Genomic DNA, 19,623 nt, shown 5'->3' on the forward strand with positions numbered 1-19,623 from the left:
ATACAGTCTAGATATTAATCTTTTATTTATTATATATGGTTCAAGTATTTTCCCAGTTATTTAATGTGGTTTTTTTTCTTTCCCTTTTCTGTTTTTATCAAGATAATAATGCAGATAGTTAAAAAAAATAATTTTACATCCAAAAGTGGATTTCCCTTGACACTGATGAAGCTTGAACTTCATGGCCTTCACTGGCATGGGTTTTTTCCTGAGTCCTGGGAGAGGTGTTAAGTCCTCACATAGTCACCTGTTTTCATAAAATTTACAAAAACAAGATAAGTTGATGACAACCTGTTGAGACCACTGTCTCTTTTGGCTCCCACTTTCCTTCTTGTTGGGTGGTGCTGGGATTACTGGGATCTCACTAAGGGGAGGTGCTTTGGATTTCGTGGGGTGTATTTACGTGGTTTGCAGTCACTTCCGCAGACAGTAAAGTTATTGTTGGCCGCTGAGGTGTCAGAGTCATTTTCAGGAATACTTCTGTTTGTTGGCTGGTTCACCTAATATGTCATGAAGGTTTGGGGCCAGAGGTCACCTTGTAATATGAATGTGCTCTATTTTCCTGGCACTGGAAATGTGTAAGAAAGGAGAAAGGAGGTTTGAAATTGATAGAGTCATAAACTTGTCTATGGGAAATCCTTCCAATGATCAGACATGTAAATTATAAACAGAGCACCAGGTTCTTTTTTGTCATAATAAATCACCACATCAATACATAACACATCACTGCAAAACCTGTAGTGACAGCTGATGTGACAGAAAGAATTGATGTCAAATTGGTTTATGAGTATCTTCAACTTAAAGAGTATTTAAGATTAGTCACAGCACAAGAAAATTTTAAATGCCTTGACATTTTACTGCTCCTGTATTAAAGAAAGTGAATAGAGCTTTTCCCAAATTTGTCATAAGTGCTAGTAATTTAAATGACATTATCAGTAACAAGTCGTGAAGCTTAAAGAAACTTTTCCAAACTGTCAGTAATAAGGAACAATTTCAATCACCCTTGCTACAGAAAGACTAAGTGATCTTTCCCTCCCACTAAAGGAAGTGCCATTACATTATTTTCACATTACAAATGAAGAGGTAATCAAGAAATATGTATCCAAAAATATCAGAAAATGTATTATAGGGCTGTATTAGGCAGTGAATTAAAATATTATTTTTTTCTGTATTTTATGATGTCTGTGGTATTTGCAGTTTCCTTAAATTTATAATTTTTGTGGTATTTTTTATTCTAAGTAAATACTCAGATTTATAACTAATTTTTAATTATAAGTTTTATTCTGTTGCTTATAGGGGACACCCTCACCATACTACATGAGCTTCAGGTGCCACACAACCAAGATCTACCCCAGTAGTATTTTTAGTATTTTATTATAGTAAAAACAAGAAATCCCTTCTACTGCTTTTCCTTTCTTCCTGATCTCCAGAATCACCATATTTGGGGTTTTTTCCCTAGCTGTGATTCTATTAGGAATTTTCATGTTCCTAAATAATATGCTTACATTGCTACTTCTTGATGTTTTAAATTTTAGATACTATCTAATGGTTTCTCTCTTGACAGATAAAAATGTCCTCCTTCTTGCATTACATTTACTTCTTTTCTTTCACCTTCTCAATATACTTTTATCACTATTTTTAGTCAAATAACCAGTATTGGTGTCATAATTCCACAAATAGCATATATTGGAGAGCCACAGGACATATACTGTAATTACAGTTTTCTGCAATATAGATTTGTGTTTTGTTGAAGTTCAAAGTGCCTCTTCCCTTGTATAACATACTGTCTGTTTTCCCCAGATGCTCCATCTGATCATATACTTTTCAATTTCCTCTTTTTCCTAGTGCCCTTCCCTTTTGAGCTCTTGATCCTGTTCCAATCTCTCTCTCCCTCCATCTCTTTCATTTTCCCTCTATTTTCTCTGCTTTCTCATTCTGAAGCTCCCCTTCATCAAATGTTGGAAGTCCTGCATCAGTCCTATACGTTTCTTAGCTTCTCTCTATCACTTTCTCTTTTTCTTTTTGCTTTACCTTTTGGAAAACTTCCTGGACCTTACTTCAAAACCTTTCATGGAATATTTTATTTTGATGATTATATTTTTAACTTCTCAGCCTGCCTTATAGTTAGTGTTCAGCTCTTCCCTTAACATTCTCCTTCCTGGATCTATTTCCCCTCAATCCTGCTCTAATTTTACTCCCTAGTTTTGCCTGAGTCCATCCTGTAATATCTGAGAAGAATACTTTGATTGTATAATAACATATAATAATAATAGAATAATGGTTTCATTTTATATTTACACTGAATTGTGAGTTTTGCTGGCTATTTAATTGTAGCTTCAAATCATGTTCATTTGTATTTTGGAAATATTTCTCCATCTTCTTCTAGATCCAGACTTCCTGAGAAATCTGATGTTGTTCTGATACTTGTGATCTGTTCTTTCTGTAAACTTTTAGGATCCTTTTATACCTAGTGTTCTGAACTTTTGTGATGATTTGGAGTTTCATGAAGAAGAGGATGGATTAGCATTTCTTATGTTAGCTATTAAGTGGATGCTTCAGTCTGGATATTCGTACTCTTCATTTCTGTCTCTCTCTGTCTGTCTCTGTCTCTCAGCATCCTGTTCTTATATACAAGTATAGTATCTTTTAGTATCTCTTTGAGGATACACAAGATTTAAAAAATATTTTCTCCAGTGTATGATTTATCTCCTTTTTGACAGGTTTATTTTTCCTGTTAGCTTATTTGAACTCCGATTATGTTGGAGCATTTCTGAAAATGTCTGGCATTCCTCGTTTTATTGTTTCTATTGAAGGAGAGCCCAAACAATGCTGACTGGAAGCTCTGGTGGCATGGAGCTGACTTGTCAGACAGTGGGCTTCACTTTAGGACAGAGCAGCGCACTGAACGTTTCACTTAGGGACCTTCGGGTGTCAGTATGTGGTGTTTTCCTCCTGGGCTGTTCCCAGTCTCTCTGAAGAAGAAACTGCTGGTTTTCTGCCTGCAGGTTGGATTCCTTACTGTACAAGGAATGAGGGAAGGAATCTGGGGATCCATCCACCCTCACTCCATGCAGATTCTGAAGCAATCTCCATGTTTTCAGAGTCACATCTCACCCTACCCTCGGCCATACTTAGCCACTCTGAGTCCTACACCTCTCCAGGTTGTTGAAGCAAGTTAGATAAGTTGGATCCTTCTCTTCCCTAGTCCCCTATGGATTTTGGCTTCAAATTCTTCTTCTCCTCTAAGTCAGTTACCAGTCATCTATTTGCTGCGCATCTCCTGAAAATGGATGGAAACCGTTCATCCACTGATACCTCCTCTTCTAGTCTCTTTGCCCTTGTGAGTTTATATATTCAATTATGACTTCATACATATTTTAGTATAGCCTTGAGAAGGAGGAAAGATCAAAAGATTTCAAAAAGATAAAAATCTAGCATTTTTAACTGAAAGATTGCTTATCTTTTAGCTTTGCTATGGTTTATTGCATAGAATATGACTTATTGCATAGAATAAAAAAAATTTTGATGTAGTTACACCTATCAATTTAATATAAAAAAATTTCCTCCTACAGATACACCAATTATACCAACAATAGTTACTGATAGTCTTTCCTTTCTCCATTAATTTTACATATAGATTTTGTCATACCTGAAGTTCTATATGTACAGGACCTCCTTTTCAACTTTCCATTCTTTTATTTTTCTGTACCAGAATAATTATTGTAACTTCATAATATGTTTTAATATTTGGTAAGGCATGTCTCCTCTGTTCTTTTACAGAATTATCTTTACTACTCTTTTTTCTTTTTTTAATTGAAGTATGGTTGATTTACAGTATTGTGTTGGTTTCAGGTGTATAGCAAAGTGATGCAGTTATATCTATATATTTTTTCAGATTACTTTCCATTATAGGTTATTACAAGATATTGAATATAGTTACTTGTGTTATATAGTAAATCCTTGTTGCTTATCTGCTTTATGGGTAGTAATTTGTATCTATTAATCCCAAACCCCTAATGTGTCCTCCCTTCACTTCACTTTCCCTTTTGGTAACCATAGATTGTTTTCTATGTCTGTGAGTCTGTTTTGGTTTTGTAAATAAGGTCATTTGTGTCATTTTTAAAGATTCCACATATAAGTGATATCATATGATATTAGTCTTTGTCTGACTTACTTCACTTAATATGAATCTCTAGGTTCATCCATGTTGCTGCAAATAGCATTATTCCACTCTTTTTTATGGCTGAGTAATATTCGTGTGTGTGTGTGTGTGTGTGTGTGTGTGTGTGTGTGTGTGTGTGTGTATGTATGTGTATCTCACATCTTCTTTATTCAATCATCTGTCAGTGGACATTTATGTTGCTTTCATGTCTTGGCTATTGTAAATAGTGCTGCTATGAACATTGGGGTGCATGTATCTTTTTTGAGTTAGAGTTTTCTCCAGATACATGCCCAGAAGTGGGATTGCTGGATTGTATGGTAAGTCTATTTTTAGTTTTTTAAGGAATCTCCATACTGTTTTCTATACTGGCTGCACCAATTTAAATTCCCCCCACCCCCACAGTGTAGGAAGGTTCCCTTTCCTCCACACCCTCTCCAGCATTTATCATTTGTGGACTTTGTAATGATGGCCATTCTGACTGGAGTGAGGTGCAACCTGTTTGTAGTTTTGATCTGATTTCTCTAATGGTTAGTGATATTAAGCATTTTTGCCTATTGGTCTGTTGGCCATTTGTATGTCTTCATTGGAGAAATGTCTATTTAGATCTTCTGCCCATTTTTGTATTGGGTTGCTTTTTTTTTTTTTTTTTTTGATACTAAGCTGTATGAGCTGTTTGTATATTTTGGAAATTAGTCCCTTGTCTGTTGCATCATTTGCAACCATTTCTTGCAGTCTGTAGGTTGTCTTTTCATTTTGTTGATGGTATCCTTAGCTGTGGAAAAGCTTTTAAGTTTAATTAGGTCCCATTTGTTTTTGCTTTTATTTTTGTCACTCTAGGAGCTGGTTTGAAAAAATACTGCTGCAGTTTATGTCAAAGAGTGTTCTGCTGATGTTTTCCTCTAAGAGTTTTATAGTTTCTGGTCTTACATTTATGTATTTAATCCATTTCGAGTTTATTTTGGTATATGGTATTAGAGAATGTTCTAATTTCATTCTCTTACATGTAGCTGTCCAGTTTTCCCAGCACCACTTATTGAAGAGACAGTCTTTTCTCCATTGTATATTCTTGCCTCCTTTGTTGTAGATTAACTGACGATAAGTGTGTGTGGATTTATTTCTGGACTTTCTATCCTGTTCCATTGATCTATGTGTCTGTTACAAGTAGAATTTTTAATATTATGGAGGAAGGCCCCTCAAAGGCAAAAGTGCCAAAATGTCAAAAGTCATGATGGGGCCCTGCCAGTGTGTTTTGGTTATTTATTTATTTATTTATTTTTTGCTGTGTAACAAGTTACCCTCATATTTGGCAGCCTTAAATAGCAAACAGGTATTCCCTCATGCAGTTTCTGAGGGTCAGGAAGCTGGGAGTGGCTTGGGTGCTCTGGCCCTAGTTTTGTCTTAAGGTTGCCATCATCTGGATGCTCAGCTCAGGAAGACCTGGTTCTCAGCTCACTCCTTTGCTTGCTGTTCCACACTGGCTGTTAGCCAAATACTTCAGTTCCTCACCACTGTGCCTCTTCATTAGCTGCCCAAATGTCATCACAAAGTGACAGGTGGCTTCCCCCAGAGTGATCCAAAAGAGAGACTATGAAGAAAGCCACAGTCTGTTTCCTTTATTGTTTGTTCATTGTTATTTTTGTTGCATTTTGCTTACCCAGGAAAACATGTTTTTCACATATGCTACTTATCTATTGTGGGTGGGCAAAGAGGTTCTGCTCATCACAGTTACCAAGGCTGATGGAAGTTCCGTCTTCACACATGCTTCCAGAGCTGCAGAGCCAGGGAAAAGAAAGTATGTTGAACCACATGCTGGCTTTTAAAAAATTATTATTATTTTTTATGGTTTTAAGTAATTATAGACTCACAGGAAGTTGCAAAACTAGTACTGAATTTTTAGTTTTCCACTTAGAAAGCAGGCCCCTCTTCTAAACAGAAAAGTGCTTCTGAGACTCAGTCCTCTGAACTCTGTTTATAAGCCTCTCAGTTTGCTTCACCAACTCATACAGTAACAAGGGCTCTACTCTTTTTTTATTTTATTTTTTCCTGAAGCTAGAGGTTCTAACCTGAAAAGAACAGGAAGATTGACTCACAAATATTAAAACAGGAACTCTACTTAAAAGTAATCATGTAAGACATATGTAAATACACTAAAAAAGACTGGGCAGACACGCCATTGACTAAGAGCCTCTCTGGGAGTTGTGTGTTGAGGGTGACAGGACTAAAGAAAGAATGTTAAGGTTTTACTCTTTTTATGTCTATACAGTTTGAGTGTTTCGTAAGAGTATATTCATGTATTATATCTGTAAGTTATTTTCTAAGAAAAAATACAGTAGACAGAAAATTTTTATTCTTTCTTTGTAATCTGCCCCTCTTTTTTAAATCAAGTATGCAAACAGAGTCACATCCACTAAAACATTTCTCAGGTCCATTCTCACTCTCTCCCACATAAAAAGTTATCAGCAATGATCCAACTTCTGCCTGGAAGTCTCCAAACCGAAGTCTGGTAAGGGCTTGAGAAACCCTCAGTCCCTCAACCTTTCCTAATATTGTGGTTCCAGGTGTCAGATAGTGATGAAGACAACTGGTCTATGATCCAAACTTTAGGCCTCCCCGGACTTCAGATATCCTTGGTTACCCAGGCTATATGGTTCTGAGAAACCAGGGAACCATGTCTGGGGTCACCTTGTTCTCAGCTCATATCTCTTTAACTAACCACCAGGCAGAGCCAGTTGGGAGTTAGAGTTGAGGGAAAACTGGTTAAATTCCAGTCACACAGCATTCCTTCAGTGGCACCAAGGCTATTCTGTCTGTATACAGGGGTCCTCAGAATTCTTTGCTTTGGCTTCCCGATGCTCCTTCCAAATATAACCAAGGTGAGGTGACAGATGGGAGTGAGACCAATTCCAGTTACGACACCAAATGCAACATTTATTGACTGCAGACTGAAGAGAAACATACACCCAACACACACGCACGCACGCAGAGAATAAATTACCAATTTATATCCCAAATTTCCAGCAGAAAGGATGTCTCTAGATAGGACAAAAGCAGTTACAGTCATTCTTAGAGCAGCTTCCCCTAATCTTGGAAATCCTCTAAGGATTTGAGATCAGAGACACTGACAACAATGAGTGGTCTGGGGCAACGGAGAAGCCTAATTTTGTGCTTCTCTGCTGACCTTTTCACATTGCTCTTCAGAAAGAGCTTGTTCAGATTCACTGCTTACCACTTCTATTTAAAGAAATGCTTTAAATGTTGGGCTTTCCTCTACCTTAAACCAAGCTGAGCATCTGGAAGACTTTGTTTTCACATAGGGAAAAAAGCAGTCAGTGCCTGGATATTCTGAATCAGTATCTGCTGCCAGCTCCCCAGGGCTCAGGAAAGTCCATTTCCTTTTCGTATGCAGTGTTTATCAGTGCCTCGTCCCTCTTTGTTGCCATCAGTCCTGTAGAGGCTTATATAAGTTACGTGTCTTTTCTAAGAATCAGCTTGTTTTTTCTATATTGCCTTTATTGTTCACTTTATTAGTTATTTTTATCATTATTATTTCCCTCCTATTTTCTTTGAGTTCATTCTGCCATTTTTCTTTTTTTTTTTTTTTTGAGAAACTTAAGCTGAATTCTTATTTCATTTATGTCCAATATGTCTTGAATTCTAATAAATGCATTTAAGGCTATATATTTCCCCCTAAATTTGTTTTTAGCTGTATCCCCCAAGTTGTGATTTGCAGTGCTTTGAACATTTTTTAGTCCTATTTCATATTTTATATTGTTTCCTTTGAACTCACAAGTTAGTCAGAAGTAAGTTTTTATTCCTGTCTGGTTTTGGCTTTTTTGTCTTTCTACTGTTGATTTCTAATTTATTTTTGCATTAAGATTAGAGAGCATGATAGATACGATTTTGACTGCAAATAACTGATATTTCATTATTGCTTAATAGTAGTCAATTTTTGAATATGTTTGAGGATTAATGTATCCTATAAGTGTACATGTGTCTCTTCTATATCTTTCCTGATATTTGGTAAGCTTGGTCAAAAATTTCCCCGAGATAGATACGTTTAAAATCTCTCACCTTAGCATTATGGATTTGTCAATTTCTCTTTGTAACTCTTAAAATCTTTTCTAGATATTTGAGATTATTTTGGCAAATACACAAAAGCACATAATTATTATAAATTTTTCCATTTATTTTATATACTATCTCTTAATCCCTATAGTACTTGTTATGGACTGAATAGTGCCCTCCCCAAATCCATCTGTTGAAATCCTAACCCCCAGTACCTCAAAATATAACTATACTTGGAGGTAGAGCCTTTAAAAAGTTAACTGAGGTAAAATGAGGTCATATGGGTAAGCCCTAATCCAACAGGCCCTAATCCAATTTATAGAGGATGAGTTTAGGACACAGACATATATGTGCACAGAGAGAAAACCGTGGGAGGACACAGTAGGAAGATAGCCATCTGAAAATCAAGGAGAGAGGGCTCAGGAGAAACCAAACTTGCGAACAACTTATCTTGGACTTCTGTTCTCCAGAACTGTGGGGAAAAAAATTTCTGCTGTTTGTCACCCAGTCTATGGTATTGTGTTATGAAAGCCCTAGCAAACTAACACAGTGCTTTTTATCTTTTATAATAATACTGTACTAGCTTCCTTTTGGTTATTATTTGTGAGGTATATTGTAAAGATTGGTAAGAAAGAACAAATGTATGGTTATTTATAGATGCCATGATTGTATAGATAGAAAGGCTTATGAGATTTTACAAACATTCCTATACTAATAAGTGACTTTAGCAAGATTTCAGAGTCAATATACAAAAGTCATTTACACTTCTGTATACTAGCAACAAGCAATTGGGAAATGAAATTTGAAAAGAAATCCAAGTGGATATGAAAAAACAGATGATTGAATATATAAACTGGGAGTCAGTGGATGGGGCTGAATAGAGAAAGAGCTTAAATAGATCAGGGAAGTGGTCCCAGGATCCATCTCTGGACATCCTGACATTTATAGGTCAAACAGAAGTGAAGCCAGCAAGGGAGACTGAGCAGGAGTTGACAGTTAGATAGAAGAACCAGAGAAGACAGTGTCTCAGAAACTGAGAGAGGCAGTGTGGCCATCTGAGTGTGGCCATCTGAGAGGTCATGAATGATAAAGACAGGTGAATGACCATCTTATTGGCAACATGGATGTCTTTGTTAATGCTGGCTGAAGTCCAATTAATCTGAGTTCTAGAGAGACTAGGACATAAGGAAATAAAGATAGCTGCAATAGTCTACTCTTTCAGAATGTTTTGTTGTCAAGGACAGATATGGATTAGTAGCTGGAGACTGTTGAATCAAGGGATGTTTTTCTTTCTTTCTCTCTCTCTTTCTCTCTTGACTGTTTCAGTGTTCATAGGCCATAAGGAATATTCCAGTAGACAGACGGAAATTGATTGTGGAAGATAAGGAAAGGGAATTGAAGAAATAAAGTCCTTGGGAAGAAGAGACGAGATGAAAGTAGAGCCCCAAGGTGAGGGTCTATTCTTTGATAGAATCAGAGACGTGTTACACACTTTGCAAGAGGGGAAGCAAAAAGTACAGGCTCAGATACAGCTAGGTTGGTCTGTCTGGTGACAGGAAACTGAAGGTGCTACCATATAACTCTATATGTTTGCCATTACATCTGAGAAACGGTCATTAGCTGGCATTGATGGGGGCATGGAGTGAATGAGATTGCAGAAAAAAGAGAAGTTGTAAATGTGAAATAGTATTTGGGAAAGGAGGGAAGTAAACACACCTGGGGGATATGATCAAATTGCTGAGGAATATTGAGAACCTGCCTGAAATTTATGGTTATGGAATTCAAGTGAAACTAGATAAAGTTCATCTGCTTTGGTGCAGGCATGAAGAGGCTGGGATGTTTGGGTTTAATTAGGGATGACATTTTGATGGGCAAGTAGGACACAAGGAGAAAAATCTAGGGAGCTAAAGTAAGAAGGTGATTAACATGACATGGAATCCAAGTTGTTTAAGGAGGAAAGTGAAGCCATGAGACAAAGATGGGTGGTGAATGTCCTGTCATGGGTCAGTGGATTGGAGGTTTTAAAGAGGTTGAAATGATGCTGAAACAGGAGTAGTAGAGCAGGTGAGCTATTGATATGGGAGGTGGTTGGCCAAGTGTGAGATGCTTAGAATGACCATTTGAGAGGTGATGCCGGTAGCAGTGATGACAAGCTCATGTGTATGATCATGGGAAGGAGTGACTAAGGTGAGGTCAAAGAAAATGTCATAGGAGATGCCCAGCTATTATGCTTGTCTCTTAGCTACAAACTCACCCTCTGTACTTTCCCTTGGGACTTTGCAGATAATTTTTGCTTTGCCAAACAACTCCCTGTTACTCTCTGCTGATAGAGCTGTCTAGCAAGAGACTGCAAAGCTAGAGGAGGAAGAAGGGGCTTGTTCCTTCCTGTCTGTTTCCTGTTTCTATCTAGATTACCCCCAAAATGTTTCTTCACCCAGGCAGCAGTTCCTCCCCATAGCAGCAGTAGAGTTCAGTTTGAGTTCTTCCTACGCTTGCAGAACCAGCTTTATTGAGCCCATCTCAGAGACACCAGCATCAGCCAAGCAGCATAGCTCTTCAGAGGTGTGTGCTTTGACTCTTCAGGCCCTCCTCTTAGGGTCTTATTTCTTATAATCCTAGCCTCCACCCTTCCCTCTATCCCAGCCCTAGGGATGGTAGCTGCCTACTGCAGTTGCTGTCTCTGTGATACCTTAGTGGTCTCTTTTCACCTTTTCAGTTACCTTGTTAAGAATTTTGTACCTAGCTAACAATTCTTCATACTGAATTCTCTCTGTTCAAATAACTGGCATGGTTCCCATTTCCTGACTAGGCTCTGATTGACACAGGATGTGAGGATGTCAGGAAACAGAATACTTGGATGTTGATGTCAACGAGAATGGTGACAGGAATAAGGGTAAAGACCAAGGCAGTGACTCAGAGGTGAAAGTAATCATGAATGTGAGGGAGTGAACACTGCAAGAAGGGGGACATTAGGTGTTAAAATCTGACCGATTTTGTGTACTTAAATATTTAACTTGCAGTCTTGCTCCCTATGATTTAGGCTCCAAAGTGACTGCACTTAAAATCCACCAAGTTCTTTTCATAGGTTCACTTTCATGATATTTTCTCCTTCCACATGGTAAAAATTATAAGTCAACATCTACTCTCTAGGTTGGCATTTCTCAAAGTATAGCCTGAGGACTGTTTGCACCAGATCTACTCCACTGCTTGTTAAATGCTCAGATTCCTGGACTACACAACAGATAGGCAGACTGAAAACTGAAAAGTGTCCCAAGTAGCACGATTTTAATGTTAAAACCAGGACAGTCCTGGGCAAATTGGGATGGTTGGATGGTTGGTCACTCTAATGCCAAACCTACTGAATCCAAATCTTTTGTTTATTTTATTTTTTACTGAAGTGTAGTTGATTTATAATGTTAATTTCAGGTGTACAGCAAAGCAATTCAGTTATATATATATATATATGAAAATATATTTTCAAATTCTTTTCCCTTATAGCTTATTATAAGAAGTTGAATATAGTTCCCTGTGCTATACAGTAGATCCTTGTTGTTTGTCTGTTTCATATATAGTTATGTGTGCCTGTTAATCCCAAACTCCTATTTATCCCTCCCTACCCCTTTCCCCTTTGGTAATCATGGTTTGTTTCCTGTGTCCATGAGTCTACTTCTAGTTTGTAAATAAAATTTGTATCTTTTTTTTACATTCCACATACAAGTGATATCATATGGTATTTGTCTTTCTCTGACTTACTTCACTTAGTGTGATAACCTCTAGGTCCATCCAAGTTGCTGCAAATGGCTTATGGCTGAGTAATACACACACACACACACACACACACACACACACACACACACACACACACACACACACACACACACACACACACACACACTACATCTTCTTTATTCATTCATCTGTCAATGGACATTTAGTAAATCCAAATCTTAAAGGGTAGGGCAGATATCTACATTTTGAACCAGCACCTCAGGTGGGTCTAACATGAGAATCACTACTCTGGGTGTCTCTGGGCTTGAGGGTCTATGTGGTCCTCTTTTCTTCCAGGCTTCATGTTACCTCCATATTGATAGGTGTTCCCCAACAAAGGCAGAGTGTCTCACTTTCTTGTCATGGAATACTGTAGAAATCCTAGCAACCTCCCCCACTGCTGATAGTGAGATCTTGAGTATAAAAAAATTGCATCACACTTCCTTCTCTGTCTTCCTTTTGTGCTTAGAACAGAATGCACTTCCAGTGATTTTTCATGGTAGCATGGGCTGGCTGTGTGTAGTAGAGGCCTTTTTCCCTTGGATATCACTTGCACGTATCCAGTGCTTAGAGTCAGTTTAGGTTGCCATAACAAAATATGATAGACTGGGTAGTTTGAACAACAGAAATAAAAGAACAATGTACAAAAATCAATTGCATTTCTACATAGTAGCAGTGAACACATGGCAGCTGAAATCAAAAACCGTTATAAATACTATTTACAATTGTTTCACAGAAAATGACTACTTAGGTATACACTTAAAAACATGTACAAGATCTAAATGCTCAAAATTATAAAGTGCTGATAGAAGAAATCAAATAAGACAAATAGATGGAAAGATATGACTTGATTATGGATTGGAAGAATCAATATTGTAAAGATATCAATTCTCCCTCAATGAATCTATAGGCTTAATGTATTTCCTGTCAAAATTCTAGCAAGGTTTTATGAAGATATAGGCAAGCTTATTCTTAAATCTCTATGGAAAGGCAGAGACCCTAGAGTTGTTAAAACAATCTTGATAATGATAAAGTGGGAGGAATCACTCTCTCTGATACGAAGGCCTTTATACCACATAGTACAGCTGCACTATTCAGCTGCAGTAATGAAGACTGTGATACTGGCACAGAGGTATCAGTGGAACAGAATAAAGAACCCAGAAGTGCTCAACTGACTTTTGACAAAGGTGCCAAAGCTATTCAATGGAGGAGGTATAGCCTTTTCATCAAGTGGTGCTTAGTCTATTGGATATAAGGGGATAAAATGAACCTTGACCTAAATCTCACACCTTACACAGAAGATGAACGCAAAATGGATCACGGCCTTAAAAGTAAAATGTAAAACTATGACTGTTTTAGAAAAAAAGTGATAAATTGAATATCAAAATTAAAAACTTCTGTTCTGCAAGATCTCATGTGAAGGGAATGAAAAGACAAACTAAAGACTGGCAGTGCAAACTGCGTATCTGAAAAAAGGCTAGTGTTTAGAACATAAAACAAATCTCAAAACTCAACAGTAAAAAAACCAAACAATCCAATTAGAAAATGGGCAAAAGACACAAACATATTATCAAAGAGGCTATAAAGATGACAAGGGAGAGGGTATAGCTCAGTGGTAGAGTGCATGTTTAGCATGCATGAGGTCCTGGGTTCAATCCCCAGTTCCTCTGTTAAATAAATAAATAAATAAATAAGACAAATAAGCACAAGCATGTATGTTCAATATCACTAGCCATCAGGGAAATGTAAATTAAACCCACACTGAGATACTGCTAAACACCTCTCAGAATGTGTAAAATAAAAAATAGTGACAACACCAAATACAGAAGATACATTTGAGACAGGATATTGGATCCTAGAGAGGAGACTGGATCATTCAGACATTGTTGGTGGGAATGTGAAATGGTATAGCTGGTCTGGAAAAATTTATCAGTTTCATGTGAAACTGAACTTGCAACTACCATAAGGTCTAGTAAGTGCACTCTTGGGAATTTATTCCAGAGAAATGAAAACTGCATTCACACAAATGTCCATAGCAGCCTTCTTTGTGATACCCTCAAACTAGAATCAGCCCAGATGTCCTTCCACAGGTGAATGATTAAAACCTGTGGTACATACATACCATGGGCTACTACTCAGGAATAAAAAGGAACAGACTATTTGATAGATACAGCTACTTGGCTGAATCCCCAGAGAATTATGCTGAGTTTAAAAATCCAATTCCAAAAGCTGACATACTATTCTCCAAAAGGTTATGTAACATTTTTTAAATTATAAAGGTTTAGAAATGGAGATTTAGATTAGTGGTTACCAGGGGTTAAGGAAGTCAGGGTATAGGGGTGAAAAAGTGGGAGTGAGGTGGTTGTGGTTATAAAAGAGCAACAGGATTGATTTTGTGATGTTAGAAGTGTTCCATATCTTGACTGTGGTGGTGTACGCACAAATCTACACATGTGATAAAACTGTATAGAACTAAATACACACGTGCACATACATGCAAGTCAAACTGGAGAAATCCGAATTGGATTGGTGAACTGTATCAGTGTCAATATCCTGGATGGGACAATGCACTATAGTTTCCCAAAGTGTTACTATTAGGGGAAACTGGGCAAAAGATACTCAAAATTTCTGTATTATTTCTTACAACTACCTCTTGTGGGAGAAGAGAAAATTTCCCTTCTAGTCCTCTTGGTTCTTTTGGCTGGTCTAATTAAATTAACACAATACAGATTAACAGGGGGGAAATCCCAAATTTAATTTTTTATGTGCATAGGTCCCATAGGTATGGCACCTCAAAAGTGACTGAAGCAGACTGTTTATATACCTTTTTAGACAAAGAATCAATTATTTGTGAAGATTTGACAAAACAAAGGGATTTGGGCTTAGACTAGCAAACTACTGAAGATTTAACAAAGTTTATTGATACAGCATTCCTCTACCGGAGCCCTACCTCCAGAGGGAAGGATGACTTCCACCCTCCACCCTCCAAGTTGGGAGGATACCTCCCCATGGGAGCTTTTGTTTCCTGCTCTCAGGAGAGCAAAGTAGTGTCAGTGTTCTTCTCAGACTGGCTCTTTCTCAAGTAACTTGAATTCAGAATAATCACTACACCAAAGTAGCATATTTTGGGATGGCTTGCCCTGAACCCTATCAATGTGAATCTACAGTGATCTCAGTAAATATTTCAACTAAAAACGACAGTTAGAGGTGTATTTCAACCCTATTTGTGTCCCCAGAGAGGACAAAAGAAATGATCTACTTAAAGATGGGCTGTTTGTCACCAGACCACACGATATGTTATTTGCAGTACTAAGTCGGGGGTGGAGGTGTTAGAGATCTTCAGTGACTACTCAGTGCCGGCTGAAATATGGAACAATGAGGCTGCACAACAGCCGTGTGGCTAGAGAGACTTGAGATCAAGATGCTGGAGCAGAAGCTGTCAGCACAAATGTTTTTGCTCAGTTCCAGGGTTTCAGTTAAAAGATCTCATGAGCATTAAAGACACTTAAACACTTTCAAGCACTTTCAAGTTTTACCCAGAAGTTAATAAACTTCAAAAACTGCTTGTTTTAGCATGTGATTTTTGACTAATCTATTTCAATAATTTAGTTTGCCTTTTTTTTTAATTGTAGTATAGTCAGTTTACAATGTTGTGTCAATTTCTGGTGTACAGCATAATGTTTCAGTCATACATATACATACATATATTCGTTTTCATATTTTTTCCACTATAGGTTACTAAAAGATACTGAATAGAGTTCCCTGTGCTATACAGTAGAAACTTGTTTATCTGTTTTATATATAGTAGTTAGTATCTGCAAATCTCGTCCTCCCAATTTATCCCTTCCCACCCCTTTCCCTCTGGTAACCATGTTTGTTTTCTATGTCTGTGAGTCTGTTTCTGTTTTGTAAATAAGTTCATTTGTCTTTTTTTTTTTTTTAAGATTCCACATATAAGTGATACCATATGGTATTTTTCTTTCTCTTTCTGGCTTACTTCACTTAGAATTTCAATCTCCAGATCCATCCATGTTGCTGCCAATGGCATTATTTTATTATTTTTTTATGGATGAGTAGTATTCGATTGTATAAATATACCACAGCTTCTTTATCCAGTCATCTGTCAATGGATATTTAGGTTGTTTCCATGTCTTGACTATTGTGAATAGTGTTGCTATGTAGTTTCCCTTTTTTACTATTTTTAAGAGGAATAGAAAGCAAAAGATGAATTTATGATGTCAAGTAAATGGTTTGCTTGCATTGACTTTTCTTTCAGTTTCAACCTTGTGACTGAATTCACTTTTTGGCTGTAACATGGACACTGTTTTACTTTTTCTCAGAACATGGTTTTTAGTCTATGAGTACATCCTACCCAGGCATTCATAGTTGATAGAACATGATCAGTTTCTAAAAAGTTGAACTCCTCATATTCTTATTGTTGTCCTGGTTTCTGATTGATTGTTTTGCTTTTCTTCCGACACCGAGGGAAGTATGTTTCAAGCTTCAAGTATAATAGATTCTGTCTGGGCCATCACATCCCCAGCTTTCCTAAGGAACTGCAGAAAAGATGTGTCCATATATAAGAAATCCTCTTTGCCTTTCCTAAGCTCTGTGAAGAACTGAAAGCTCTGGAATATAAAGTGCTTGAAAGTTGGGAGAGTTCAGGATGAAAGTGAGAGAAAAATGGAATGGGAGCTGTAAAGAAAGAGGCAAGAGAGCTGGTATGTTGCTTTTCTTAAAAAACAAAACAACTCAAAGATATAATATTTCAGCATATTTGATAGGCGTCTGATTGATATAGTCCATCCCCTGTCTATAAGAAGAGTGTGGTAAGGCGCTGCTTGCAAAATGACATTCTGTAATGAGCCATATTTAACACTCCTTCAAAGTAGATGACTTCTTGTCCGTATTTCATAGACAGATATGATTGGCTTTGGAAGTAACGGTGAGAAAAGCCCAAGTCCTGTTGTACTCTTTCCTGAGCCCAACTTGGATATTATGGTTATTGCTTTCATTATGTAGTCTTAAGGTTAGACCTTGAATTTTATGCTGTCAGAAATTTCCCAGTGCTGGGCTCCCATTAGCAAGGTCAGAAGCTCATTTGGACTCAAAACTGTAAAAGAATCCAGCCATGATAAGTGGGTCAGTGCTTAAAGCAGTTAAAGACATGGTGATCAGATCATGCTGAGAGCAACCACCTGGGACAATTTAGCCACATTAAAGTCTTGACCACATGGAGATTTTGGAAAAGCGAGATGAGGTGTGTGTGGCGGTGGGGGTCAGAGGGAAGATCTTGGAAAGAATGCAGGAATATCTGCTACAGGTGGCCCTAAATGGAAAAATAATTATTTTCAGAAACACATGGGAAGAAGAAACCAGGTGCCAAATAGGCTTTCAGCAAACCTGCTCCTTGCAGGACAACTTCATCTGCCACCCTCCCCAACACCTGGTTCAAATCTTCCAAAATCTCCACCCACTTAATTCTTAACTCTTCATACCTTAACTTTAAGAAGTCTTTCCTGATCTGTGCCAAGTCCCCCTATTTGACACCCCCATACTACTACTTACCTTTTCCTTCATGGCCTCTATCATAGCTCCAAATTTACATTATTTGCATCATTACCTTTGAACTTATTATCACCATTATTTACTAACGGTATTATTTGAATTGTTTAATTATTAATCAAATTAATTATATTACTATTACACTTATGTACGTCATTACTACATTTACACCACATCGGTGGCTGGCTCCCAAACTGTAAACTTCAACAGAGCAGGGACCTGTTTTGTTCACTCATGTGTTCCTAAGCTTAACACAGTGCCTGACACACCGTAGGTGCTTAGCCAATATATGTTAATCAGTCTTCCTGACCTCGTGAACTCTGTTTAGATGGGCTAGAAGGCCTATGCGTATAATGGTATGGAACAGGCTGTCTAAAATTCCAGGGGCGGGGTTCCGGTTTCCTACCCCGGGGGCCTAGGTAAAGAAACCGAGGTTGCCTATTTTGCAAAGAGAACACTGAAACCATCGTTTTAAGAGACGGCGGAACCCCGCCCCTTTACAACTACAAGACCAAACAAGCTGAGAAGCAGCCCTGAAAGGTTTTTCTGGATCAGAGACACCGATTGCAGCAGAGGTTCTGCGCTCCAGGGTACTACCTGGAATAAACCCTGCAAAGATCCGGCTGGCGCGCGTAGCCGGGCGTGCCAGCTGGAGGCTGTGCTTGGACTGCACCCTCTCATTTCTCCCGCGCGAAACCGGCCGGACGGCTCCACTCCCTCCCTCCGCTACAGGGGGGAGTCCGGCGCCCCCAGACTGGCAGCCACCTCGCGGAACGCCCAGCTGCAGCCCCTTATCGCGTAGTCCGCAAAGTGAAGTTCACAGGTCGCGAAGTTTGGGTCCCTAAGTGGAGCCTAGCAGGCGGACGCCGCGGCGCCGAGTGGGCGGTGTGGCGCGCTCCCCCTGTCCCGTGCAGAGTGAGCCCCTCCCCCGACCCGCCGGAGCTCCGGGTGGAGCGCGCGCGCTGCGCCGCCGCGGGCGTTCTCCGTGCAGCGGGCCCGTGCCAACAGGCTCCCGTGGCCGCGAGCTGGGAGGAGGCCGGAGCCCCGCGGGGAAGAATGGAGTTGGCGACTCGCTCGCAGGTAAGGGTCCAGCCGCCCGCCGCATCCCGGACGCACTTCTGGCCAGCCTTCCTTTTGCGCCCGGCCCTGCGTCCGCCTCGGTCTGGAAACGTGGCCCTCCGCTGCCGCGTTGTGGATCGGGCGCGCCCAGTCTCGCCGACGCCGGAGAGGGCGCGCCCTGCAGGTGTGCGCGGTGGGTCACGGTTGTGCCACCCGGACCAGAAAGGCCGGGCGTCCCCGCACGCTGGCGCCCGCCGCCGTCCCGGGTGGGGCCTCGGGGGTCTCAGGCCGGGCCGCTGCTTCCGCGAGCCCCAGGTGTGGATACTTGAGGGTAGTGCGAACGGGAAGGCGGCCGGGGCGCAGCGACTTCGTTTGCGGCGTTTGTGGGTCGGGGGAGGGGGAAGCTTTTTTGGTCGCCACCCCCAACCCCGCCATTTCTCCGGGAATTTGGCACAGAGGTAAGGAAGTTTAAGCGCAACTTTCTTTAGAAAAAAGGTTGAAAATCAGACCAGTTCAACTTAGATAATAGAGTTAAAAGGAATTGCTCTTGTATTTGTTTTAGAACTTTTGAAATGTTTTCAAGGAACTGGTAACTATTTGGAGGAACTGGCAGCGTCATTAGACCAAGTTAAAAAACAAAAAGCCCCAGGATCTCAGATCGTATCTACAGCACCACTCAAATTAGCCGTTACGGCTTTAACTAGGTTTTAAAAATCTCGTGAACAAGCACCTGAGAGTACCCAAATGTTCCAGTGGGTGGTGGGAATGTGGACTTGGCTTCAGTGTTTTTACTTTTAAAGAGAACTTTCCTCTACTTTCTGGTAATGAATATACATATTTAATTAAGACGGAAGCCAGAAAAACTTTTTCAAACGAACTAAAAATAAAACTTTTAGAAAGGGAAGGAAGCAGCTTGTGGGAGTCCGAGAGATGCTTTGTGTGAGAGTTGGGCTTTTTTCTTTTGTGAGCGCCTCTGACTCACAACTTCCACCTTACCTTTGGCT

General features: G+C 39.3%; 1 protein-coding gene across 7 annotated transcripts in view; it reads left to right on the forward strand.

The window, feature by feature from the left end:
* The window catches only part of CDCA7L (cell division cycle associated 7 like), a 162,643-nt gene that overhangs the window by 99,208 nt on the left and 43,812 nt on the right, over nucleotides 1-19,623 (forward strand). The window contains exon 1 of one of the 7 annotated variants that reach the window (XM_072964879.1): nucleotides 18,344-18,640. The exons of 2 other annotated variants lie outside the window; for them this stretch is intronic. In XM_072964879.1, coding sequence (XP_072820980.1) covers nucleotides 18,617-18,640 — 24 coding nt within the window. In that variant the 5' untranslated portion in view covers nucleotides 18,344-18,616. Of the gene's footprint in view, nucleotides 1-18,343; nucleotides 18,641-18,914; nucleotides 18,935-19,058; nucleotides 19,078-19,623 lie in introns of those variants that run through there. 4 more of the 7 variants (XM_072964877.1, XM_072964878.1, XM_072964880.1 and 1 more) reach the window with 4 other exon arrangements.

This window comes from Vicugna pacos, chromosome 7 (assembly GCF_048564905.1).
Source record: "Vicugna pacos chromosome 7, VicPac4, whole genome shotgun sequence".
In the NCBI taxonomy this organism is placed as follows: domain Eukaryota; kingdom Metazoa; phylum Chordata; class Mammalia; order Artiodactyla; family Camelidae; genus Vicugna; species Vicugna pacos.